The sequence below is a fragment of the Corylus avellana genome, chromosome 3 (assembly GCF_965113065.1).
Source record: "Corylus avellana chromosome 3, dhCorAvel1.hap1.2, whole genome shotgun sequence".
NCBI lineage: Eukaryota > Viridiplantae > Streptophyta > Magnoliopsida > Fagales > Betulaceae > Corylus > Corylus avellana.
In genome coordinates, this window is record NC_142492.1 from 7,534,064 (window position 1) to 7,560,213 (window position 26,150).

The 26,150-nt window shown below is 33.9% G+C and overlaps 2 protein-coding genes and 1 long non-coding RNA gene across 5 annotated transcripts; 1 reads left to right on the plus strand and 2 right to left on the minus strand.

The window, feature by feature from the left end:
- Positions 1 to 445: 445 nt before the first annotated feature.
- Positions 446 to 21,700, minus strand: LOC132176154 (metal-nicotianamine transporter YSL1-like). 2 transcript variants are annotated; one of them, XM_088515020.1, is made up of 8 exons: positions 21,615 to 21,700; positions 3,800 to 4,199; positions 3,351 to 3,523; positions 2,389 to 2,483; positions 2,135 to 2,275; positions 1,745 to 1,934; positions 1,500 to 1,614; positions 446 to 1,373 (listed from the first exon to the last, which is right to left on the minus strand). In XM_088515020.1, the coding sequence occupies exons 2-8, from the start codon at positions 4,167 to 4,169 to the stop codon at positions 448 to 450; spliced, it is 2,010 nt and encodes a 669-aa protein (XP_088371146.1). In that variant the 5' UTR covers positions 4,170 to 4,199; positions 21,615 to 21,700; the 3' UTR covers positions 446 to 447. The 2 variants fall into 2 exon arrangements, with proteins under 2 accessions (XP_088371146.1, XP_088371147.1); XM_088515021.1 differs by lacking the exons at positions 3,800 to 4,199; positions 21,615 to 21,700 and having other exon boundaries at positions 446 to 1,391; positions 3,351 to 3,428.
- On the plus strand, positions 14,650 to 16,792 carry LOC132175225 (uncharacterized). Its single transcript, XR_009439403.2, has 2 exons — positions 14,650 to 15,238; positions 16,560 to 16,792. It is a non-coding gene; the product is annotated as an uncharacterized LOC132175225 (long non-coding RNA).
- On the minus strand, positions 17,156 to 21,704 carry LOC132175223 (metal-nicotianamine transporter YSL1-like). Of its 2 annotated transcripts, XM_059587092.2 has the most exons (8): positions 21,615 to 21,704; positions 21,091 to 21,490; positions 20,656 to 20,828; positions 19,685 to 19,779; positions 19,457 to 19,594; positions 19,004 to 19,193; positions 18,608 to 18,722; positions 17,156 to 18,251 (listed from the first exon to the last, which is right to left on the minus strand). In XM_059587092.2, exons 2-8 carry the CDS (start codon positions 21,458 to 21,460, stop codon positions 17,326 to 17,328), a joined length of 2,007 nt encoding a protein of 668 aa, XP_059443075.1. In that variant the 5' UTR covers positions 21,461 to 21,490; positions 21,615 to 21,704; the 3' UTR covers positions 17,156 to 17,325. The 2 variants fall into 2 exon arrangements, with proteins under 2 accessions (XP_059443075.1, XP_059443076.1); XM_059587093.2 differs by lacking the exon at positions 21,615 to 21,704 and having other exon boundaries at positions 21,091 to 21,515.
- Positions 21,705 to 26,150: the final 4,446 nt, after the last annotated feature.

The following is a 26,150-nucleotide window of genomic DNA, read 5'->3' on the forward strand; positions in this document are numbered from 1 at the left end:
TAAAAACGGTGCGGAGAGAATAAAAGGGGTTTCATGTGGTCTAAGAGTTATCAATTTTTAAGGGCAAAAATATAATTTTGTTATATAGGTTATACGGGTTGACCCGCAATTGATTTGTTTATTAATCGTGTTTAATTAGTTCAACCCGGTTTTGATCCAAACCCTATTACACTAATCCATAATCTCGTAATTTCATGTCGTGTTCGTGTTGGGTTCGCGAATTATGTCAAACATTAACGGCCCTACTAAACTCCAAAAATTGAAAAAGAGAAGAAAATGCGAAGGATCAGCCATAAGATGCATTCTTATTATTGTCTGAGAACTATATGACACTGCACATATCACTGGTATATGATGATATCTTCACCGGCACTACTAATCTAAATTAGGGGTAACCCTCGCCATATATTATTGCCTTTCTCCCTACAAATCCTTTTAGAGCTTTTTCTAGGAAGGCACAAATTTGATGCAGATGGGAGGATTTATTTTGGCCAAAGCTAGAGCTGCAGCAGGAAGTGTCCAAAGCCCCTCCCCACAAATTAATCCAAAAGCAACTGCAGGAACCATCAACTCAGCCTTCTTGGGGTTAATCTTGTGCCACACAAACACAACCAAAGTCCCAAGGCACATAGCAATTGCAAAGTATGCCCCAACTAGAAATGGCGCAGCCACAACCATACGAAGTGGCATAAATTTTCCAACCTTCTGTGGCGACAAGTCTCTCACTATGTTGACTCCCACCGCAAAGGCGAAGAAGCCATAACAAAGTTGCAGGCAGTGGTGAGGGAGAGCAGAGAAGCCTTGAACAGCTAGAATTGCCATGTTTCTAAAGATCAATGCATAGGGAGCTTTGAACTCTCCATCAGGGTTTCCCACATCAAATGCCTTGTAGAAAATGAAGAAGCTAAGAGGAGCTATTAGACAGCCTAATGCCGTGCCAATGGCTTGGTTCAAGAACATTGCTCTAGGGGAAGTGAAAGTGAGATGGGCTGTTTTGAAATCCTGCATCAGAATGCAAGCCACAGAAACAACAGATTTGATGAGTCCACTCCCAACTAGACCTGCCACCAGACCGTTGTCTTTTCCGCTCAACGCTGCCAGGACGAAGAGGGCTACTTTTCCATAATTAAAGGCCATGTTTATATCCGTGAGGCCTGCTCCATAAGCATTGCAGAATGCTAGAGATGGAGCAAGAAAATAGGCTACCACAACATAGTACCATTTCAGTTGAGGGAACATGAATGGGATCACGGTTATGGAGATGCTGGCGAAGAGGACGTATCCAACGGCTGCAACCCACATGGGAATGTTTTCTCTCAGGAAAATTTCATTCTGTTTCAAGGCTTCCATGGATTTCTCTTCACCATCCTCACCTGCAGGGGAGAAGAGGACTGTTATTAGAAATGGCATTGGTCTAAAGGGCACCATCAATCTAAAGTTTGATGGAAGCATGAAAAAGGAAAATTTTGAGGCTGTTGTAGCCTGTAGGTATATATTACCCTTGATGAGGCCCTTCTTCTTCATTCTGCCATGGATGCTAATGACTGTGCATGCCATTATCTTGATGAAATTGTAAATCCCATCACCTAGGATCAAAGCAACAGATATGAAAACCTGCCCAAGAAAACTTTGGTGTTAATGGGCGACCATGGGTACTGTGGGATAGATGAGGGATACAAATGTTTTTCTAGCATTATTTGTGAAGTAAATATGAATTTTGGGAGAGAGGGAGAAAAAGAGAGACCTTGTAACCATACAAACCCTTCATGTCACTCTCTTGCAAGTTCTTAGGGAACCAATCTCCTTTAAGTTTACCAATCAGCGGCCACATTAATCCATACGAGAGCACAGCTCCAAGAAGCAAAGATATGTTAACAAGGTGGGAGCAAATCATCCCAGCCCCAACCAATGTCATGCTAAAGTCGAAGTAGAATCTGCAAAATTCAATAATCAACTGATTATTCTATTAATACTTCAACATACTTATAAAAGAAAATTAATATTTTGATAGTCTCTCTCACGTGTGGTTTTTTAAGAGCTAATACACAAAATATTTAATTAAAATGAGAGATAAACTATGGAGTCAAGTTTAAAACCTCTCCTTAAATGAGCAAAGAAGAGAACAAATACATACGTTTGCTTCCACGCTTTCAATCCAAACGTAGGGAACTGTTCGAATCCACCACCACATTGCTCTTTTCCACTGAAAAACCACTTGAACAAACCCCACAAGAAACTGGCTGAAAAATATTTCATGAACCCCTGAACTTGCTTCCTGCATAATGTTTTTTTTTTTTTTTTAATGTTTGATTCTTTATATGATTTTATTTTCATAAAAAAATAAAAATAAAAATAAAAAAGTAAATAGATGCTGAAAAGGAGGTGTACTTGGCCATCTTATCTCCCTGACCGTGTAAGCCATTGATGAGAACCGCAGTTGCCAGGCCACTTGGATATGTTAATTTGAGGTCTACTATCATTATCTGCAGACAATTAGAATTATGACAAGGCATAAAAGGGCAAATGATCGGGTCGTTTTGTTAACAATTTCTTTTCATTTCTCAAAAAGTCACTCGAATTTCTTGACATTAACAAACAACTTTTTTAAAAAGTGATCTTGTCAAACACTTCACATTTTAGAATATTAATTAAATAATTAAATTAAATATATATTTTTTTTATAAATTTTTTTTTTTTTTGAAAAACTGATAATTTAATACAATATCAGATAAAAGGTCTTGAGTTTAATTCTGACTCCACAATTTATCTTCATTTCAATTAAATATCCAAAGAGTTAAGCCTTACTTATTGAGAAAAAAGTGTGAATCTACACGTAACGAGTGTTTTAAAATATTAATTAAATAATTACTTTAGACAAATGATAGAGACTCCATTTTTATCCCACAATACTAATACAATAGTTCCAACTAACTCCTAGAAACCACACATCATCCCACTCCACCTCCCATTAGATTGACGTGACATTGCTTATTAACCCTTTTAAAAAATAAAAAATAAATCAAGGCTAATAGTTATTACCACATTAACTCAATGAAATGGGGTGTGATGAAAAATATGGTTTCTAGCATTATTTTAATTTTAATTTTTTTTTTCTTTTAAAGTGACTTATTCAAAGGTTAATTGAAACTGTCGGGTTAATATTGTGGGATAGTTATTGAAGAGAAATAGTTTATAACATTATCCATTCAATTAGCAATTTTTTTCTGCTTAATTTTTTAAATAAGTGATAAGTTAACGAGTGATGGGCAGTTTTTAACCTAACCCCTTGAGGGAAAAGTAAATGCACTTGATAATTTTTCAAGAAAGAAGATGAAAGAGACTTGATGTACCTTCCTCAAAGGAACTAAAACAAAAAGACCAACAAAGCAGACTAGATAGAGGTAGCCAACCATCCAACCAAATCCAGGATCCTTGACACTCCTTGGGGAGTTCCCCTCATTGTTGATCCCTGACAATTCGTACGTCTTCCTGTTTAATGCCAAGAGATTAGAAGCAAATCCACCTGTAGCCCAAAATAGAAATAGACATGTAAGAAGTATATCGAAATTCTTGAAAAGTACGGAAAAAGTTTTAGGAATTTTGAAATTTAGACAATAAATATGAGAGTCGATCTGCTCAAGCAAATTTTGAACTGTCTGCTTATTTGTTTGGAAGGCAATTTATAAGAACTTTCTCGTATTTGCTGTCGGAATTTACTGTTGAAGATCGAGTCTGAAAAAGTAAAGGGAAAAAAACCAAGAATTTAATATGCAAAATTAGAAAAATTAAAGCCTCAAACCTCCAGAAGCAATGCTATAGCATGCAACGACACAAGTTTGTATCATAGTGTTTTCTTGCCGAGTGAAGGGCTTTGATACAATCCCAGCTCTATGGAGCAGTTTTATCCATGTCCGGATGAATAGGAAAGCCAGAAGGGCAGCAGAGACATTTAGATTAGGAACTATCCCTGCTGTGAGGTTGAGCTTCATGGCTATGATGCTGTACATGGCTCCAATAATAATGCTCACCACTATTCCCCTTACTGTTATCTGCTGTGTCCATGGCTGGATTCTCTTCGGCCCCTGTTGATCAGGTTCATTATCTGCAGGTAGTTTTTCAAACTCTTCCCTCTCAATCTCTTTCTTTTCTTTGGCTTCTTCCATGTTCATTTCTCCTAAAGAATTAAACCCTCTGCCCCACTGGAAAACTTTCTTTTGTTAGAACAAAATTCAACTAGATTCATGCATATATAGACTCACACAATGAGACTTATAAATAGAGACATCTCCTTGAACGATACACTTTTTTTTTTTTTTTTTTTTTTTTAGGTCCTTGTCCCTAGAGTGTCCATAAGCTATACTATTAACTTATACTAGTAAAGATGTGACATTTCTGTCGTCTTACCGATTGAGTAAGTAATTGAATTACCAAAAGTGCCCATTACTGAACTTGTTGATTTTTTTGGGGTTGCGACAATGTGAAAATCATCATAAATTGTGGGTAGAGATTACTATAATTTTTTTTTTTTAAAAAAAAAATTAACCATTTATATATAGATAATCACGTAATAATCCACATGATATTTATCACATTTATAAATTGATGGGTAAAGTCCACTTAACCTCCTCAAACTACCATCCTAATGACAATTTACCTCCCAAATTATCAATTGCGACAATTTACCCTCAAACTATCAAAACAATGACAATGTACTCTCAATTTAAAAAAAATAACAAAATTACCCTTACTAAAATAAAAACAAAAATATTAAAAATTAAATTTTTTTTCTTCAAAATTTTAAGGGTATTTTTGTCTTATTAAAAATTTTATAGAGGTAATTTCATTATTTTGCTAGCATTGGGAGGTACATTGTTATTGTTTTGATAGTTTGAGAGGTAAATTATAATAATTGATAGTTTGTGGGGTAAATTGTCATTAAGGTAGTAGTTTGAGGGGGTTAAATTGATATAAGTATTTATTTAACACTTATTACATTAGTAATTAAAATATAGATTATCGTATGATATTCATTTATATAAAATATGGACGGCCACATAAATTTGTAAAAGGTTATAATAAAAATTATAGTATACCAATAGCATCGACTTATGGAGTGCATATATGTTAGGCTGGTTAGCCTTTAGAAGTGGTTATTCTGGCATCTCTACTAGACCTTTTTCTAATCTCTTACGTCTTCTTTGTAGATTTTCTTGGATCGACATTAGGTGTGCACAACTTATGTGTAAATAAATAATATATTGTTGGACGAATATACACGAATGAGTAGTGATTTTTAGCACACTGGCGTACTTGAACAGTAAGCATGCCGGTGTTAAAATATTATAAAATTTTATTAAAATAATATTTGAACAGTAAAAAATAAAAATAATAATAATATTTTAACACCGGCGTGCTTAAATAGTAAGCACGCCAGTGTGCTAAAAATCACTACTCATATACGAATTAATATGGAATCAAAGATATTATGTTACACATTTTAAACCAAAAGATACAGTCGATCAAAAGAGTCCTTATGAGATGAGATGAGTGGTTTTCACTCGCTACTTGGTAGTATGCGAGTGAGTCAAATGCCTGAAAATGATGAAGTGCACCCGTGGCTCACTTGTGCTTTTGCCTCTAGATTTTCCCAAAGGGTGTTGGGGCTGAGCTGCCTCGATCGTTATTGTGGCCAAAAACATTTGCGTCGGTCCACTACAAATCAGTGAGAGAGAGAGAGAGAGAGAGGCTTTGAGGTAATTTGACGAAATTGCCAGCTAAAATATTTTAAAATGTCTTAGTCATCACTCATCATGGGTTACAGGCCACCGTGAGCTTTGAAGGCTACCAAGAGTCGATCCATTTTTATTTTTTTTAATCACTGTCCATTTCATTTGCAATTTAGATGCAATATTAAAATAAAAGTTGAACAGTAAAATAGATTTTTTCCATTTTCACCTATTCTATTTTGTTTATGTTCTAATTCAAACTTTAGGTATAAATCACTCTTAAAAATCAGTTTACAAAAAGATGATGTCTAATAACTTATACACACATGGTTAAGATTGTGCTTGTGAAACACTAAAATTGTAATATACCATCACACTTCCGCAGCCTGCGTTCACGGCGGCTTACTTTATCGACACTGACTTGATGGTAGCTATTTCTCTTTTGGCGGCTCCACTGACTTAATTCAGCTCATATGCCGTTCCCTCCATGACTCGAACCCGTGATGAAGTGTTTTAAAACTTAAAACACATCTCCATTGTATTTTTTATTATAGGTTAAAAAAGTTGTGTAAAAAATATATCATGCCTATTTCAATAATTAAAAAAATAATAATACTAAAAGTTATACAACAGTATATTACTGAACATAGTGAGACAATTATACATAAGATTGCATGAATATATAAATCACATAAAAATATAATATCATAAGAACCATATATAATTTTAGTTTTAATCCATATAAATTAAAACATATTAAAACATTATCATATGTGTAATTTAAAATGGAAAGAAAGTGTACAGAGAAAAAAAAAAAAAAAAACAAGAAGAAAACCTGGAATGAGTTAAAACATAAGACCCTTAATTAATTTTAATTTAAGCACATTAAAAAATACACATTAAATCATAGTAAATCGCAAAAAAAAAAAAAAAAAAAAAAAAAAAACACATTAAACTTTGACATCAGTTAAAACATAAGACCCATAAAACATATTAAAATATTTATTCCCATATGAATAGTTTTATCTCTCTCATAAAAGAAAGAGATATGGAAGGAATATTGGAACACAAAAAAAAAAAATAATGAACAACAAAATCAATTAAATTTACAAAAGAAAAATAAGAAATTTGAATGAAAAATAATATATAAATTAGAACATAAAATAAGGAAAAAATGAAAAATAAAATAACATGAAATAAATATTGCTTTCTCTATATTTTTCCTAGATCCAATGAAATTAAGAGGCATAGGAAAAAAAGTATTGTCAAATAAAGTTTTTGTGTTTTTGTGTTTTTTTTTTTTTTTCTTTTCGACGATCCTTCACATATATAACATAAAATGTACTACTTTTAGGACACATAGGAAAAAAAAAACCTACTCAATAAACATCAACATAATAAAAAAAAGTCATACCTCGTACCAAAAATAATGATAGGAAACTCTCTCTCACTATCATTTCCTTGAATTCAATGTAAAATTTACCAAAGAAAAATAATCAATTTGAAAAAAAAATAATATATAATTTAGTAGAAAATTTAAGGGAAAAACAAAAATGGAAGAACATAACCACATGAAATAAAGATAAAAAACTAAAAATAAAATTTTTAATATAATTGAAAGTATTGTCTTTTTCTGCAGTATACGTTTCCCGATTCCAATGAAACCTTGAAAACCAATGTCATCCATTAATTAAGCATGTAAACAGAAAAATGAATTACTCAATGAACAACAACGCAAACTAAAAAATCCTCAACTAAAAATAACATAGAGAACTATCTCTCATTATTATTTCTTGAATTCAATTTAATTTTTTTTTTTTAAAAAAAAAAAAAGTAATCAATTTGAATAAAAATAATGTATAAATTAGAATATATATATAACAAAAACGAAAGTGGAAGAACATAACTACATAATAAAGATTTAAGAAAAAAAAAAAGTGAAAAGAACAATTCTAGCAAAATAATAAGAAAAATAAAAATAAAAACAAAAAAAGAAAAGAACTGAAGTATATTTTTTCATTCAAAAACAACAATTGAAAAGTCTCTCTCTCTCGCTTTTCCTAAATTGAGTGTAAAATTTACAAAATAATATTAAGATATAAATAGAAAGCAAGAGAAGAAAAAAGAAAAATAAAGAGAGAGAGAGAATTTTGGAACCTTTTGTTTTTTTACTAAGACATCAATTAAGTGCATCTTAAATAAAACTCCTTAGTTTTAATTGTAGGATATAAAGAAAGCAAGAGAAGACATAAAGACAAATAGAGACAAAAAGACAAAATTTGGGAACCTTTTGTTTTCTTCATTAAGACAATTAAATATATTACAAATAAAACCGCTACGTTTTAATTATAAAATTTACAAAAGAGAAGTAATCAATTTGAAAAAAAATAATATAAATTTGAAAAAAAAAAATATAAGGGACACAAATGTAAAACAGAAAATAAGGAAAAAAAGGAAAAATAAAACAACATGAAATAAATATCTCTTTCTCTATATTTTTTCTAGTTCCAATGAAATTCAAAGGTATTGGAAAAAAGCATTATCAAATAAAGCTTTTTTTTTTTCCCGACTATCCTTCACATATATAACATAAACGGAACTACTTTTAGGACAGACTGCAAAAAAAAAAAAAAAAAAAAAAAAACTCAATGAAGATCAACATAATCTAAAAATTTATACCTCATACCTCTTTTTCACCGTCATTTCCTTCAATTCAACGTAAAATTTACAAAAGAAAAATAATCAATTTGAATAAAATATAAGAAAAAAAAATCGAAGAATGAAATAACATAACAACATATATATATATATATATATATATATATATATATATATATAATGAACTACTTTTAGGACACATAGGAAAAAAAAAAAAAAAACTACTCAATAAACATCAACATAATAACAAAAAATCATACCTCATACCAAAAATAATAATAGGAAACTCTCTCTTACTGTCATTTTCCTGAATTCAATGTAAAATTTACCAAAGAAAAATAATCAATTTGAATGAAAAATAATATATAATTTAGTAGAAAATTTAAAGAAAAAACAAAAATTGAATAACATAACCACATGAAATAAAGATAAAAAACTAAAAATAGAATTTTTAATATAATTGAAAGTATTGTCTTTTTTTTTACAGTATACGTTTCCCGATTCTAATAAAACCTTCAAAACCAATGGCATCCATTAATTAAGCATGTAAACAGAAAAATGAATTACTCAATGAACAACAATGCAAACTAAAAAAATCCTCAACTAAAAATAAAGATAGGGAACTATCTCTCACTATCATTTTTTGAATTCAATGCAAAATTTACAAAAAAAAAAAAAAAAAAGAAAGAAAAAAGAGAGTAATCAATTTGAAGAAAAATAATGTATAAATTAGAATATATATATATATATATATATATATATATATATAAGGAACAAAAAGGAAAATGGAAGAACATAAATAAGGATAAAGATTAAAAAAAGGGGAAAAAAAATGAAAATACTAATATAATAGAAAAGAACTATTCTATCAAAAAAAAACAAAAAACAAAAAACAAAATAAAGAAAAGAACTTAAGTATATTTTTTCATTTAGAAACAACAATTGGAAACTCGCTCGTTTTTTTTTTTTTTTTTTTTCCCTAAATTGAGTGTAAAATTTACAAAATAACACTGAGATATAAATAGAAAGAAAGCAAGAGAAGAAAAAAAGAAAAATAAGGAGAGAGACAGAGAGAGAATTTTGGAACCTTTTATTTTCTTCACTAAGACATCAAGTAAATGCATCATAAATAAAACTCATAGGTTTTAATTGTAGGATATAAACAGAAAGCAAGTGAAGACATAAAAACAAATAGAGACAAAAAGACAAAATTTGGAAACCCTTGTTTTCTTTATTAAGACAATTAAATATATTACAAATAAAATCCCTACGTTTTAATATAAAATTTACAAAAGAGAAATAATCAATTTGAATAAAAATAATATATAAATTTGAAAAAAAATATAAGGGACACAAAGAAAAACAGAAAGTAAAAGAAGATAAAAAGAAAAATAGAGAGAGAAAGAGAAAATTTGAGAGCCTTTTGTTTTCTTCATTAAGACAATTAAATCTATTACAAATAAAATTCCTACATTTTAATTGTCTCACAATATTGATATACAAAGAGAGAGAGAATTTCAGAACCTTTTGTTTTCTACATTAAAATAATTAAATGCATTACAAATAAAACCCCTAGGTTTTAAATGCCCAAAACTTGTTCATTCTTTAAAACGCCACGTGTCGCAATTATATGCACTCTCTAAAACATGGGTTCAGGATACGTGTCGCAATTCCTTGCACTTTCTCTGTCAAAACTTGGCTTATATATATATATAGGGAAATTATATCTAAAATCCTTAGGTAAACGCGCTTTTTTAAAAAACTCCCTGGGTCACTCGAAACTACTAGAAAACTCCCTACCGTCAATTTTTGTTAACTTCCGTTAGTCTACTCAAAACTCACTGTTTTATCTGATTAAAATATTATTTTTTTATTAATTTAATTTAAAAAATTCAATCTTTAAAAAAAAAAAAAAAAAAATTGAAGGGTGGCCAGGGGTGGCGGTAGCCAGCGGCACCATCCCTGGCCACCCCCCCCCCCCCCCAACCCCTATGGGGTGGGCGAACCACCCCTGGGGTGGCTTACGGCCACCCTTCAAATTTTTTTTTATTTTTTTTTTAAGATTGAATTTTTAAAATTAAATTAATAAAAAAAATAATATTTTAATCAGATAAAACGGTGAGTTTTGAGTAGACTAATGGAAGTTAACAAAAATTGACGGTAATGAGTTTTCTAGTAGTTTCGAGTGACCCAGGGACTAATTTAAAAAAAAAAAATACCCAGGAAATTTTTTTAAAAAGCGCGTTTACCTAAGGATTTCAGATATAATTTCCCATATATATATATATATATGACTACTAAACTACACTAGCAAGCTAGACTTTCTTGGAGCTTTTGCTAATATGTTTGTTTTTTCTCTTTGTCCCCTAACCATAGAAGACATACTTAACTTTTTAAGCTAGAATATTATTTATATACTTTTTAAACTTTGATGTTAATAAAAGTCCCTTTACGTGATTTGAATATCATTAGATAAACATCTCATTGTCACATTACGAGTAATTAAACTAAGTTTTATGCTAATAGCCGCCCTAGGAGAGAAAGACAGAAACCATTGGTTATCAAATCATTGCTTTCACCGATTTGCTTGATTGATGGGTCATTCAAATTTCTTTGTTTAACCAAAACTAAAGGAAAACCTTATGTATGGCTGTATGCTAATGCTGCTGTCTTCAATTTTTATTTTAACTCGTGCTACATGCAGGTGTTTTCTAATTGTATTATTAATATATTAGCATCTAAAGTGATATCATCTATTTAATATTGGGGAATGCTAGTTATGTGTTTTTTTGGTGTCCTCTTAGTCCTATGTGGATATTATTATTATTATTTTTTTTTTTTAAAAAAAAGCAGCACTTATTTTTCTCAGTTGGTTTTTAAAAAATAATATACATCTAGGACTAAGAGGACACCAAGAGAATACTAAAAAAGCACCTAGCATTTTCTTTTAATATTTACACACGCATAAGTGCACAAAAATTATAGATAATTTACAAATTAAATAAATAAATAAATTGTTGAGTTATTCTATCAAAATGCTATATTTAATTTTTGTAAGTGTTGAAATTATGATGATGCATTGAACGGAAGCAATATAGAGAATGAACATAAAAAACTTACGGGTGGTTAGGTGTTAGACACCTACGTCCACCACTTGGAATACCTCTAAGGGTTACATTGTACCCATTAACTTTATTTGTCTATAATACAAAGGTCTCTATTTATAGGGTAATGTCTAAATACAATTATTACAATCAAATCAAGGGGATTTGATTACAATTCCAGTATTTGATTACAATCAACCCATAAATAGAGAATATTTGATATCACCATAATTATGAAATATACGGAAAATATTATATATTTTCCATATATTCTAACATCCCCTTTAAACTCAATGTGGAATATTCTGGAGCCTTGAGTTTGAAATCAAAAACAATAATGACGGGAGTGGCAGAGGCCGGAAACGAGCCATAAATGGTGATGACTGCCGGAAGAGATAGAGGCTGGCAGGGCAGCCAGCGACGGTGACAGGTAGTCGGCAAATCCTATTTGATGATTTAGATGGCAAATCCTATATATTTTTCATATATTCTAACAGTAAGCACGACGTTTTTTAAAATAACAAAGATAAACTAGAATCAATCAAATTCGGACATTAATAACACTAAAGAAATCCTATTTGATGATTTAGATTTCTAATATATTTTGATTTATGCTTATATATTATACAGGCATTATAGGGATAAATTAAAGGAACACTTGTCAATATTTTCGACTGTTACTTGTTGCAAGAAGGTTCGCAAGTAGGGTTTTCTTCTTTCTCTCTAGCGCCTCCAGAAAGAGAAAAGCAAGACTTGGGGTGGGAAGAACGGCTGACCTGGTTCTTCCCGCCCCCTCCTCCCCTCTTCTATCCCTCTTCCTCTCTCTGTATTATGCCTCTTACCGGTGATTTCTTTTCTCTGGGTTTATTCATCGCCTTGTGCGATTTATCTCATCTCCGCCTGAAATCCCAACACCAGCCCCTCCTCCGATGTACCTCCGCCTCCTCAGAGCCGCGACTACAGCCTTTTCGTTCTGTTTTGTCATGGGTCTCCGATTTGGTTTCTTTGAAATCCGATCTCGTTTCCCATGGCAGCCCCGCCACCTATCACGCCCATCCACCATCGTCTTCGGCTTCATCTCCTCCCTCCAGCGCGTCTCAACCATCTACACCTTTGGGGTTGCTGATATTTGGCTTAGGAGATTTTATTATGCTTTTATTTGCTTGCTTTTGTTGTCTCTTTGTATTTCCTTGTATTTTTCTGTTTACTGTGTTCATTTTTTTGGCCAGATCCTCGATCTGGCCTTTTTTTGTATTTTTGACAGACATCTTTCTCTCCTTTCTGACTACTAATGGCCGGCTATGTTGTTCTTTTCTGATCACTGATGGTCGTGTCGGCTACCCTTTGGGGTGTTGTTCCGTTTATAAAATTTTGCCGTTTATTACAGCCTATTTTGGCAGTTTCGGTTCGCTTGATGGGCCGAGTCATTTATTTGACTCATTCCCAACTGTTATTAGGATTTCTCTATCGTTTTCGTTTGTGTTCTTGTAATTCCCCTTCTTCCTCCCCCCACTTTGAATAAAAAAAAAATAGACTGTTACTTGTCGCAATTCTAAGGTATTTTTTTGAAAGCTTCTACTTTTATTTATACTGGCCCATAACTTGCACTATGTGAAGATCTTTTTTTTTCATTATATATTAATATATTAACATCTAACGTGTTAGTATACATTCGATATCCACACAAATGCACATGTAGGGCTGGCAATTTTGACACGACCCGACAACCCGACACGAACACGACACGAAATTAGCGGGTTTGGGTTTACATTAAACGGGTTTGGGTCATAAACGGGTCGACCCGTTTATGACCCGTTTATGAGTGCTTAACGGGTCGTGTCGCGGGTCGACCCGCGGGTGACCCGCCAGACCCGTTTGTCTTTTTTTTTTTTTTCACTTAAAAGAATTAAAGAAAAAATGAAAAAGTAAAAACAGCACAGAGAGGCTAAGAGCCATAGATTAGATCGTGAAGCCTCCAGTCCAGATCTAGAATTATAAACAAAAACCCATTCGGCCATTCCTCAATTTCCTCCCTCTCGGCCTCACCGGACCTCACGCCACCGCCCACGCCACTTAACTTCTAACTATTAAGTGATTTGGTATGGCTAGCCTGCTAAGAGTTTAATTTTAAGAGATAATTGCTAAAAATATTATTATTTTATTTAAAAAAAAAAAAAAATCATTTTTAAGTTAAACGGGTAAACGGGTCGTGTCGACCCGGAACGACCCGTTATTTTAAACGGGTCTCACGGGTCGTGTCGTGCGACCCGTGAAAAACCCGGGTTCGAGTCGTGTCGGGGGGTCCGACCCGTTAAATAAACGGGTCGTGTCTGGGTCTTGGTTAAACGGGTCGCGGGTCCCCGCGGGTCGTAAACGGGTCGACCCGCGGACCCGTTTTGACAGCCCTATGCACATGTGTGTACAAAATAATAGATATTAATATATTATATTACAAAGTAGGTAAGAAAAGGTTAAGTTATTCAATCAAAATGCTACATATAATTTACCAAGTTTGTAAGCTTGATGTTTTTGAACCTAAAATAAAACTGACAGTAGTCTGAATTCCAATTAAACCAAAAAAATTAAAAAAAAGGTGAAACTTTTTTTATTCTTCAATTGCTTGTGCTGAGTACAGTTATAAACTGAAGTCATGGTCCATGTGGTACTCATATGTTAAGTACAATTAAATTCAATTGTTTAGCGATTATCATAATAAATGTTATGTGAATTGTCACTTCACTTTATAAAAGATTTATAATAAAAGTCTACAAGCCTTTAATTTATTATTAGAAAAGTGTTTGGTGGATTAAGGTATAATTATTTGATGAGAGGCAGTTAAATAAAATATTAAAATGGCAATATGAAGGATCAGTAAAAAATAAATAAAAAATGAGAGGGAGGCATTTTTAGTATTTTAACTATGGAAGAGATTTTAAGGTCTAAGAAGAGTAGTTCAATTGGCCGGTAATTACGTTTCATGAAATGTAAGTTACTTGTTCAAATTCTCGTTTTATTTTCTTTTGTGCAAATATATATATATATATATATATATATATATTCGGCAGACCTTTGTCTGCCCAATCGGCCAATCTGGTGTGGGTTTGTGCCACGTTTGACTTTAAAAAAAAAAAAAATCAATTTTTTAGGTTAGACGTGGATCTCTTCATCTCTTCCCACAAATGCTCACACAAATATCTCCCCCGCTCTCTCTTTCTCCTCTGTCCTCTTCCCTCTCCCCTCACCGACGGCCGGCCACCGGAGACCACGAACGAGTTTAGGATGACCGCATCCCTTTAGGGTGATCGAATCCCAAAAGGAATCCCCTTCCCCCTCTATTTTATAGTTTTGAATCCAGAAACGCGTTTGAGGGTTTAGAAACGAGTTTAGGATAACCGGATCCCCTTAGGGTGACCGAAACCCTAAAGGGTTCACCTTCCCGCTCTTCACACGAGCCACCCACATCTCCGGCGACGAGCTACATTCGTCAAAATCCCCAAATTTCAGAATCCCCAACCCACTGTCAAAATGCATTTTCCCTCTCCCCCACCGACGGCCGCCCACCGCTGAGAGTGGCAGTGAGAGAGAAAGAAAAAAGCCTATGCGTGTGGTTGAATCGTCGTCACCGGCTCTCGCAGGCAGGTGGCCGTCGGTGGTATTGGTCTCTCTGTTCCACTTAATTTCGTCTCTCTCTCCTCAAAACCAGAATTGATGCTCTTTTTGCACAAAAGCAGGAGGAAGACGAAAATGGAGGTAACTGTCTCTCTCTCTCTCTCTCTCATTTTCTTTCACTGTAAGTTTCCATTTGAGTTTGAATGAAAGTAATCGTTGTGGGTAATTCTAAGTTTCGTGATTTATTGAAGAATTTGGTGGATTAATTGAATGGGTGTTGATTTGTAATTGATGGGATTTTGGGTTTTGATGTATGGTCAAGTGGGGTGATTTTGGGGTGTAAATTGTTAGCAATATTCGGTTGTTGTGGATTTTGGGTTGCTAATGTGTTTTGATGTTGTTTGGGGTTCTCTGTTTTGGCCGAATGTGATTGAGTCTCTGTTGGGATCGATTTTGATATGATGTTTGGGTTGTTATGGCAGATTGAAGGAATTGGGTTCATTTGTTTTGAATTGTGTTGATGAGTGACCAAACAATTGAAGAGTTTGGTAATGTTTGGTGGCAACTTTTCTAGGTATTGGAATACTGGCGGAATAATTAATAGGTGATTTGCTAAAGTTTGGACTTTCTACATGTGGGTTGGATTGTTGTTGAATTTGTATAGATAATAGATCTAACATTGTATTCACTGCTCGGGGACTAAGGAAATGCATAAGTGAGAAAGGAAATGAAAGTTTTAACCTTTAATTGGTTAGGTGTTGGATTTTCTCTCTTGATTATTTTCAAAGTATCTAATTGGATATTAGTTCACACAGCCATTAAAGTTACTTAATCTTTTGCATATTGAGTTGGTAATGCATAATTAAATGCGCAATGTTGTAATGAATATTTCACTTGCGCATGGACAAAAAGACATTTTACCTGGACAAAGAATACCTGAACATTGAATACGGATATTTTTACCTGGAACTGGACACTGGACATAAGACATATTTTACCTGGACAAGGGCAACGGACATTTTGACTGGACAAAAGGACAATTTTATTGGAAATGGACAGAGGACGTTTTGGTTAATCAAGTACAGGATTTACTAAGGGACAAATAAATATTATAAGAAGGAATATAGCGTATTCAAACTAGATAATTTTCTTATTGGATATTTGAGGAACTATTAGATCATATGATTAAGTTTGGATTTATTTTGATGATACCAGAAATTTATAAACTCCTATGTGATTTGTTGTATTTGGAATTTGATAAAAAATAAAGAGAAAACCAGGGGCTGTCCAGAAATTTCAGACTTGGATAACTTAGCATTTAATAAAGTTCAAGGACTTTAAATTGGAGAGAGAGGGGAGGAGAGCTATTCGGAAAATAAAATTCTGGACAGTATAGTCCTTTCTTATTTTCTGACAAATTAGAGACGAATTTCTCTAAACATGTTTGTGTGATAAATTGTAGGGTTAAAGTGGAACGGGGACTACTACCAAGCCTGCCAGCATCCAAGTAAGCAAGCATCATAAACTCCCAATAAAAATGATAAGTATGCTTTTATAAATGACTTCTGTTAACAGTTGGGAGATCTCGATCCTTGTCTACATAAAGGCACATGCCAGGTTTTATTTTAATACCTAACTGTTGGTATATGCCATGATTATGATTATAATGCACATGAAGTACCTTAATGTTTGGTATGTGCCATGATTGTGATGATAATGCATATGAATGCCATGATTATGATGGTAATGCACATGAAGGGCGCTTATCCATGAAATGAGGAAATGCACGAGTAAGATATGGTGAAAGAAATATGGGTTACGCGGGTTGAACTACATTTGACCTGCTTATTAATTGCGTCTAATCAAGTCAACCCGTTTTGATCTGAACCCTATTACACTAAGCCCTAACGCTTTAATTTCATGTTGTGTTCATGTTTATATTTGGGCTTGTGGATCGTGTGAAATATTGCTAGTCATACTAAACTCCAAAAAGGAAAAAGAGAACAAAAGGAAATCACACAGGAAGGCGGAGGATTAGCCTCACCCCTCACCAAAACAACGAAAAGCAATAAGATGCGTTCTTATTGTTGTTTGAGAACTATTCAACCCTGCACATATCACTGGTGTATGATATTATTTGCACCTGGCACTACTAATCTAAACCAGCGATAACCCTAGCCATATATTTTTTATTACCTTTCTCCCTACAAATCGTTTTAGAGCTTTTTCTAGGAAGGCACAAATTTCATGCAAATGGGAGGATTTATTTTGGCCAAAGCTAGAACTGCAGCAGGAAGTGTCCAAAGCCCCTCCCCACAAATTAATCCAGAAGCCACTGCGGGAACCATCAACTCAGCCTTCTTGGAGTTGATCTTGTGCCACACAAACACAACCAAAGTCCCAAGGCACATATCAATTGCAAAGTATGCCCCAACTAGAAAAGGCACAGCCATGACCATGGGAAGTGGCATAAATTTTCCGACCTTCTTCGGCGACAAATCTCTCACTACGTTGACTCCCACCGCAAAGGCGAAGAAGCCATAACAAAGTTGCAGGCAGTGGTGAGGCAGAGCAGAGAAGCCTTGAACACCTATAATTGCCATGTTTCTGTAGATCAATGCATAGGGAGCTTTGAACTCTCCATTAGGGTTTCCCACATCAAATGCCTTGTAGAAAAGGAAGAAGCTAAGAGGAGCTGTTAGACAGCCTAAAGCCGTGCCAATGGCTTGGTTCACGAACATTGCTCTAGGGGAAGTGAAAGTCAGATGGGCTGTTTTGAAATCCTGCATCAGAATGCAAGCCACAGAAACAACAGATTTGATGAGACCACACCCAACCAGACCTGCCACCAGACCGTCTTCTTTTCCGCTCAACGCAGCCAAGACGAAGAGGGCTACTTTTCCATAATTATAGGCCATGTTTATATCCGTGAGACCTGCTCCATAAGCATTGCAGAATGCTAGAGATGGAGCAAGAAAATAGGCTACCACGACATAGTACCATTTCAGTTGAGGGAACATGAATGGGATCACGATTATGGACAAGATGGCGAAGACGACGTATCCAACGGTTGCAACCCACATGGGAATGTTTTCTCTCAGGAAAATTTCATTCTGTTTCAAAGCTTCTATGGGTTTCTCTTCACCATCCTCACCTGCGGGGGAGAAGAAGATCAAATGTTAGAGGTATGAACCCATAAATTACTTTGTCGTGGTTTCAAAGCTTCCATGGGTTTCTCTTCCCCATCCTCATCTTCTTCACCTTTGTTTATTGGTTAATTTCGATGGATTTTGTGAGATGCCAACCAAATTTACCAAGTTAATTTGTAAAATGTTTTTAACTTAAATAGGAGGTTAATATCACATTAAATCACCAGTCATCTCAAAAGCTTAAATTGATTGAAAAGTACAAATATAATTATTTAGTTAATACTTTAACATCTAGCCAAGTGGAAACCAACTAAAATTGTATGGAAAAGGAAAATTCGAGGCTATTGTAGGTATATATTACCCTTGTTGAGGCCCTTGTTCTTCAATCTGCCTCGGATGTTAATGACTGTGCATGCCAATATCTTGATCAAATTGTAAATCCCATCACCTAGGATCAAAGCAACGGAGATGAAAACCTGCCCAAGAAATAATGGTGTAAATGGGCGACCATGGGTAGCAAAGGAAGTAAATATGAATTTGGAAGAGAGAGGGATTAGGATCCACAGTAATTTGGGCACAAATTGTTAGTAATTAGGATAGATAACTCGTATGGGATCCACTTGCTCAAATAAATTATGAGATGTCCATCCACCTATTTGGGTAGGTAAGTTTCATATGGGCTCTTTCATATTTGTTGGTTAAATTATTAGCAATTTGAACAACAAAATTACTGAAAATCTTAATATAAGAGAAAGACCTTGTAACCATATAGGCTCTTCATGTCACTCTCTTGCAAGCTCTCAAGAAACCAATTTCCTTTAAGCCGATCTATAAGCGGCCACATTATTCCATATGAGAGCACAGCACCAAGAAGCAAAGATAGGTTCACAAGGTGGGAGCAAATCATCCCGGCCCCAACAAATGTCATGTTAAAGTCGAAGTAGAATCTGCAAAATTTGATAGTCATGTAATTAATACTATAATACTTTTCATCGAATTTTCACGTTCTTTAATACGAGATTTTGAGTTTTGGGTTTAAATTATCCATCAACAAGTAAAGGCCAGTACTGCAAGATATTTAATTGAAATATAAAATAAACTGTGGAGTCAGATTGGGACAGAGACATTTGCTCTGAGATTCTATACTTTAAACAATTAAGATTGCTAGCACGTTGAGGTCAAAGAAGCAAAGAAGAGAGAAAATACATACGTTTGCTTCCATGCTTTCAATCCAAACGATGGGAACTGGGCGAACCCACCACACTCCTCTTTGCCGCTGAAAAACCACTTGAAGAAACCCCACAAGAAGCTTGCTGAAAAGTATTTCATGAACCCCCCAACTTGCTTCCTGCATAATATTTTCTTCTTTTTGAGGTTTGATTCTTTATAGGATTTTAGTTTCATTAAAAAGGTGAGAGATACTGAAAAAGAGGTTTACTTGGCCATCTTATCCCCCTGGGTATGGAAGCCATTGATGAGAACTGCAGTTGCCAGGCCACTTGGATATGTTAATTGGAGGTCCACTATCATTATCTGCAGAACAATGGGAATGGCATAAGCATAAAAGGGAAAATGATATCTTCATATTGGGCCAGAAAAGCACAAAAATATCACGGTGGGGTGTGAATCCATTAAATCTGCAATGATGGTTTGCTAAGAAGAAAGAAATGCCCACTTTTCAATGATAACTTTGCTGAATTTTTCTGGCAATTGTTTTTTTGTTTAACATAAAACTGATCATGGTTTGCTATCTTTAGTGAGTTCAACACAAGTCCAGTTCAAAAAATCACCACTAATTAAGAAGAAAGAAAATTGTTAAAGACTAATAAAGACCTTATTGTAAGTTTTTATAACTCTAGGAATATTAATTAAATTAAGAATAATGTTATTTAGTACCTTACTATACAATTTTCATATAAATAAGATGATGTGACAATCAAAATCAGACTTTGATTTTTTTTTTTTGATTTTTTTTTTGATTTTTTTTTTTTTTATAAGTGCTGGTCAATGGCTGATTTTCATTGCCGCATCATCAAGTTGTATGGCAATCGTATAAAAATATACTAATAAACATTACTCTTAAATTAATTTCAAACTTTTAAAATAAATAGTGACTTAACATGATATTAAATCAAAGGTTGAGTTTAAATTTGACTTCAGGATTTACTTTCATTTCAGTTAAATATTCAAGCGTTGGACCTTAATTATTGAGAAAAAGTTTGAACCTACGTAGAGGTTTAAAATATTAATTAAATAATCAAATTAATATTTTTATTTTCTTAAACTTTAGAATATATGACGAATTAACAAGTTATAGGCTGCTTTTAACCTAATCTGTTGGGGAAAAAGTAGTTGCGCGCACTTTGCAAATTTTCAAGAAAGAAGATGAAAGAGACTAGATGTACGTACCTTCCTCAAAGGAACCAAGGCAAAAAGACCAACAAAGCAGACTAGATAAAGGTAGCCAGTCATCCAACCAAATCCAGGTTCCTTGACACTCCTTAGGGTATTCCCCTCATTGTTGACCCCTGACAACTCATATGTCCTCTTGTTTAATCCCAAGAGATAAGAAGCAAATCCACCTGCAGCCCAAAAGAGAAAAAGACATGTCAAGAGTATATCAAAGTTCTTAAAAAGTATGGAAAAAGTGGGATAAAGATGGTAACTGTTTGGATTGCTAGTAATTCGGATCGTTGATGTAAGTTTGTGAGAGTTAATATGGGATCATGTAGGTTTATAGGAATCTCTCACCAGCAATCAGAACAGCAAATTGCTGGGAATTCGAATATGAAAAAGAAAAACGAGAATTTAAAATGAAAAATTTGAAAAATTAAAGCCTCAAACCTCCAGCAGCAATGCTATAGCATGCAACTGCACAAGTTTGTATCATGGTGTTCTCTTGCCGAGTGAAGGGCTTTGATACAATCCCAGCTCTATGGAGCAGTTTTATCCATGTCCGGACGAACACGAAAGCCAGAAGGGCAGCAGAGACATTTAGATGAGGAACTATCCCTGTTGTGAGGCTGAACTTCATGGCTATGATGCTGTACATGGTTCCAATAATAATGCTCACCACTATTCCCCTTACTGTTATCTGCTGTGTCCATGGCTGGATTCTCTTCGGTCCCTGTTGATCAGGTTCATTATCTGCAGGTAGTTTTTCAAACTCTTCCCTCTCAATCTCTTTCTTTTCTTTGGCTTCTTCCATGTTCATTTCTCCTAAAGAATTAAACTCTCTGCCCCACTGAAAAACTTTCTTTTGTTAGAACAAAATTCAACTAGATTCATGCACATATAGACTCGTACAATGAGACTTATAAGAATGACAGATTTATAAGAAGAACTGGAGTTTCCATGCACAGACTCACCAGAACTATGTATGCATGAACCAGCACAAGTTGTCAATTGATTCTGTCTTCTTCTTTTAACCAATAATTAGACACCTTTCTCACAGCTTGCAACGACCCTTACAGGTGAAAATATCTCAGGTTAGGTACAATCTATATTTTATTTGATAAAAGATCAAGAAAGATCAGTGAAAAAATTTAAAGGAAAGAAGAACTTGGCATGAGTGTTTGAGATATGGATCACAATATTTATAACAAAATTAGCATGTGAGCTGCTTGGTTTTGCTGCAGTGGCAAGTCTGACCTCATCATTGCCCCTCTTTATTTCTTCACCACGAGGTGGTTATGATGACGTTTTTGGTAGATGAGATTCTTTATGTGGGAGTGGATTTAAGGAGGATCAAGATCCCCTCCACTTGAGGGGAAAATGAGAATCTCATTTTTTCTAATTTCAGCCCTTAGATGAATTAAGGGTTCAAAATATTCTAATCTCAAAACTCAAACACAAACACAACCACACAAGATTTTATACCAAATTTAAATTAAAAAATTAATTAATTTCAAAACAAAATGAAAAAAAAAAAAAAAAGGGGCGGCTCCGCCCAGAGCCGCCCATCTGGGGGTGGTGCGTGGCCACCCCATGGCCTAGTGGTGGGCGCGCGGCCACCCCCATGGCCAAGGGGTGGCCTCGCGCCACCCCCAGAAGCGCACAGCCACCCCCAGCAAATCTGGGGGTGGCGCGAGACCATCCCCAAAAGGCCATGGGGTGGCTGCGCGGCCACTCTAAGCCTTCCGGGGATGGTCGTGCGCCACCCCCAGATCTGCTGGGGGTGGCTGTGCGCTTCTGGGGGTGGCCGCACGACCACCCCATGGGCTTCTGCGGGTGGCGCGAGGCCACTCCTTGGCCATGGGGTGGCCGCGCGCCACTGCCAGATTTGCTATGCGGCCACCCCCACCCACCCATGGGATGGCCGGCGGCGGCGGCGAGCCGCCCCATGGGGTTGCTTCTACTCCAATATTTTTTTTTAAAAAAAAAAAACAAATAAATAAATGTTTTTATTATTTATAATCAGGTGTGTTGGGTTTATTTTTGAGTTTTGTATTCTTAGATATTTTAGACCATTAAATGTTTTGGATGGCTAAGATCTCAAAAAATAAGATTCTCTAATTACTCCAAATTAGAGGAGATCCTGATCCTTGGATTTAACTCTAGCCATTGGAGTTGGCCTAGACACTATTCATCACTATTTTCCAAAAAAATCAACATCAAAACATTCTAACTTTTTAACTTTTTGTATCAAATCATTCATTTTTTATTATTATTCAAATAAAAAAATTACTACAAAACAAATTTTTTTCACTTTTTTCATACCACTTTTTTATTTTTTTTTACCAAACATTTTTTTTTTCACATCAATCTACATTAACTACAGTGTCTAAGTCAACCCATTTACCAAACACTACCTCAGCTGCAGATGTGTGGGTCAATCACCCAATACTGCAGTGTGCAGAAGATGACAGGTGCAGAAAAGAACATTGATGGTTTTTTTGGAAAATGGTGGTCATGAAAAGACCTCAAGGGGGTTCTCTCCACACTGCCAGTTGCTTTGCTATAATTTGTCATTCATGGTACCTCAAAATCACTGTTTAAAACAGCACCTAAAATGCTTCTCTTTTCTCATTCAGTAATTCAGTTCCACTGTGAAATAAACTTCTACATAGAGACAAAAAAAAACAAAAAAACAAAAAAAGATGTTTGTCCTGCGGGAGACATGTGCAAACATCCTTCCCGTAAGACTACCATAAAGAATGGCTGTATTTTGAACTAAAAATCCAAGGTGGTCATCACATCTCAATTTTAGGAAAATGTTTGTATTTGAACAAAAAGTCTGAAGTGCTCATCACATCTCAATTTTAGGAAAATATAATTGAGAAAAGGTGGGTGTTGGAGGATACTATTTTTATTACTATCCCTTATATTTGACAAATAAATTTAATTTTTTAATAGTTGATTGCCTAGTAAGTACAACATGGACTATCATATCAATTTATAAAAAATTTGTAGTAAAACTTGCATTACCCCTAACAATATTCCGTATCATTTAACAACCCCCCCCCCCCCCCCCCCGCGTCCCCCCCCAATTAATTAATTGCCATAAGTAGTGGACCTTCAATTGATTATTTATTGGAAAAATGTTTTGGGTGCTACAACTTTTACAACAATCCCTTATAAACTAATTTAACACTTCATGTAGCACCATAAAATTGTTCAGAGGTTGACATAGGATGTGTCTTGGGATACTACAACTCCTTGCAAATTGACGTGACAATTTGCGTGGCACTATCATATGCCAACTACAATTAAATTTAATTGTTTAATTAGTAGCTAAAGTGATAAGTCATACATGAACTTACAAACTAAAATAACAATCCACATGGTACTTATAGTAAATATCACATGAATTGTCACATCAGTCTATAAGAAACTTATAGTAAAAATGATAGCATATCTATCAACACTCAATGATCGTTACAAAGAATACACCATCTTTTTTTTCTAATTGAATGAGGGAAATGATTACATGGGAGGATCTTTCTCATTTCTGATCTGAATGGAAGAGAAAATAGGGGATCCTGTGGGAATACTTCCAAAAACAAGATGAGAAGCGGCTCATTTGGTTAAAGCATATGCACGAAAATTGGTACATCGAAATACTTTCACAGCATTCAAACTTTAAAATGAAACTAAAGTTAAATTAACATCAACAATACAATTAGCAAAAGTTTAAGAATAAAATAAAAAGCTAGCACCACTAAAAGAGCATCTCCTTCGCGGAAAGAAGCTACCAAGGACAAAGGTAGACTTTCTTGGCTAACGATGTGTCTCTGTCCCCTGAGCATAGAAGAAATAATTAAGCTATCATTGAGCTTGGCTAATGCATGCTTCTAGAAAAGAAGATATTTAGTTATGGACTTTTTGAACTTTGATCTTAAAATAAAAGTCCCTTTACGTGTTTTGAATATCATTAGACAAACATCTAATTTTCACATTACGTATATTTACCCTCAAGTTTTATGCTTAATACTAGCATGTAACCCGCGCTATGCACGGGATTCTTCATTATAATTTAATTTCAAAACTTAAACACATCTCATCTTACTTTTTATTATAAGTTAAAATATATGTGTAAAAATACATACTAAAGGCTATACACCAGTAAATTACTGTTCTAAACATGTTTTTTTTTTTTTTTTTTTGAAACATACCAAACATTTACTTAATGAAAAGTATAAAATAAAAAATAAAATAGCAAAAAGGACACTTGAATTCTGATGATCAAAATATTAATAGAAAGTTAGTAGGAAACTCTGATATTGTTGATGTGATATTTATTATATTGTAATACAAATAAAATCCATAAAGTTCTAATCATTTCAGAAAAAATACAGAGTAAAATAAACAAAATATTCTCTCTTCTTTTTAATACAAAATAAAACACACATTTCACTCAATATTTAATGCAATCAAATAAATTTCTTTCAACACTTCCAAAAAATGCTAGAAAATTTGAGTAAATCACAAAACGAAGAAAAAAAAAATCTAATAAAATATTCAAATGAATTAAAACATAAAATAGCAAGAAGAAAATCTTGATTTTGACTATCAACGCGTTAATAAAAAATTAGCATAAATCTTCGATATTATTATTAGTGTGATACCTATTATATTTCAATAGAAATAACATTCATTTAAAACTGAACATTCTAAAAAATATAGAGATCAAAGTGAACAAAATATCTTTAGTAATCTTTTGAGTGTTCCAAAAGAGTTATGTTCGATTGAAGAACAACTCAACCATAAAACAATCAAATGAAGAACTTAACCAATAATTTTCACAAACAAAGCATAAACATATTCAAATCTCCACACAAACATAAAGCAAAGCATGACACGTACAAATAAACTTTCTCAAAAAACAAACATAAAGATAATCAAATAAATTTATGCTCTCCTTTCACAAACAAAAGAGAAACAAATTTATATTTCCACCAAAACGTAGATTCAGATCGAGAAATAAACATAAAGATAATGAAATAAATTTATGTTTCTTTTGCTTTTAAAAGAAGAAAAAAGCACTTCCAAAACATGTCTGAAAATTGGAGTAGATCAAACAAACAAAACAAAAAATCTCCATAAAACATTCAAAGTGGTTAAAAAAAAAAAACAAAACAAAGCAAAAGTATTTACTTGAATGTTGTTGCTAGTGACTATTAAAGGAGGAAGCACCATAAATTTTGCCCTATGTTTTGCCTTTAAGAGCAGACTCATGGACTTAAAAGGCTCTGGCATGCACCCTTTTTAAATGTAAAAAGAGAGAGGTAGAAATCAAAGAGAATTTAATGATAGATTTAATTTGACGTTTTTTTTTTTTCTTTCTATTCAACGTATTAGGCATATTAAACTCATTGTATTCCTAACATGAATTAATTTAGTTAATTTAATGGCCTTAGAGGACCGGTTTTTAACTTAAAGGACCGGTTTAATGTTTAAAAATT

What these genes read in the sequence shown, in the direction of transcription:
- LOC132176154 (XM_088515020.1), bottom strand. Translation starts at nt 4,169, where the DNA reads ATGAACATGGAAGAAGCCAAAGAAAAGAAAGAGATTGAGAGGGAAGAG. An exon ending in CTATAGCATTGCTTCTGGAG is followed by an intron (nt 3,524 to 3,799) that starts GTTTGAGGCTTT and finishes TTTGGGCTACAG; the next exon opens with GTGGATTTGCTTCTAATCTC. An exon ending in CAGGGAGATAAGATGGCCAA is followed by an intron (nt 2,276 to 2,388) that starts GTACACCTCCTT and finishes AACATTATGCAG; the next exon opens with GAAGCAAGTTCAGGGGTTCA.
- LOC132175223 (XM_059587092.2), bottom strand. Translation starts at nt 21,460, where the DNA reads ATGAACATGGAAGAAGCCAAAGAAAAGAAAGAGATTGAGAGGGAAGAG. An exon ending in CCTTGGTTCCTTTGAGGAAG is followed by an intron (nt 19,780 to 20,655) that starts GTACGTACATCT and finishes ATTGTTCTGCAG; the next exon opens with ATAATGATAGTGGACCTCCA. An exon ending in TTGAAAGCATGGAAGCAAAC is followed by an intron (nt 19,194 to 19,456) that starts GTATGTATTTTC and finishes CAAATTTTGCAG; the next exon opens with ATTCTACTTCGACTTTAACA.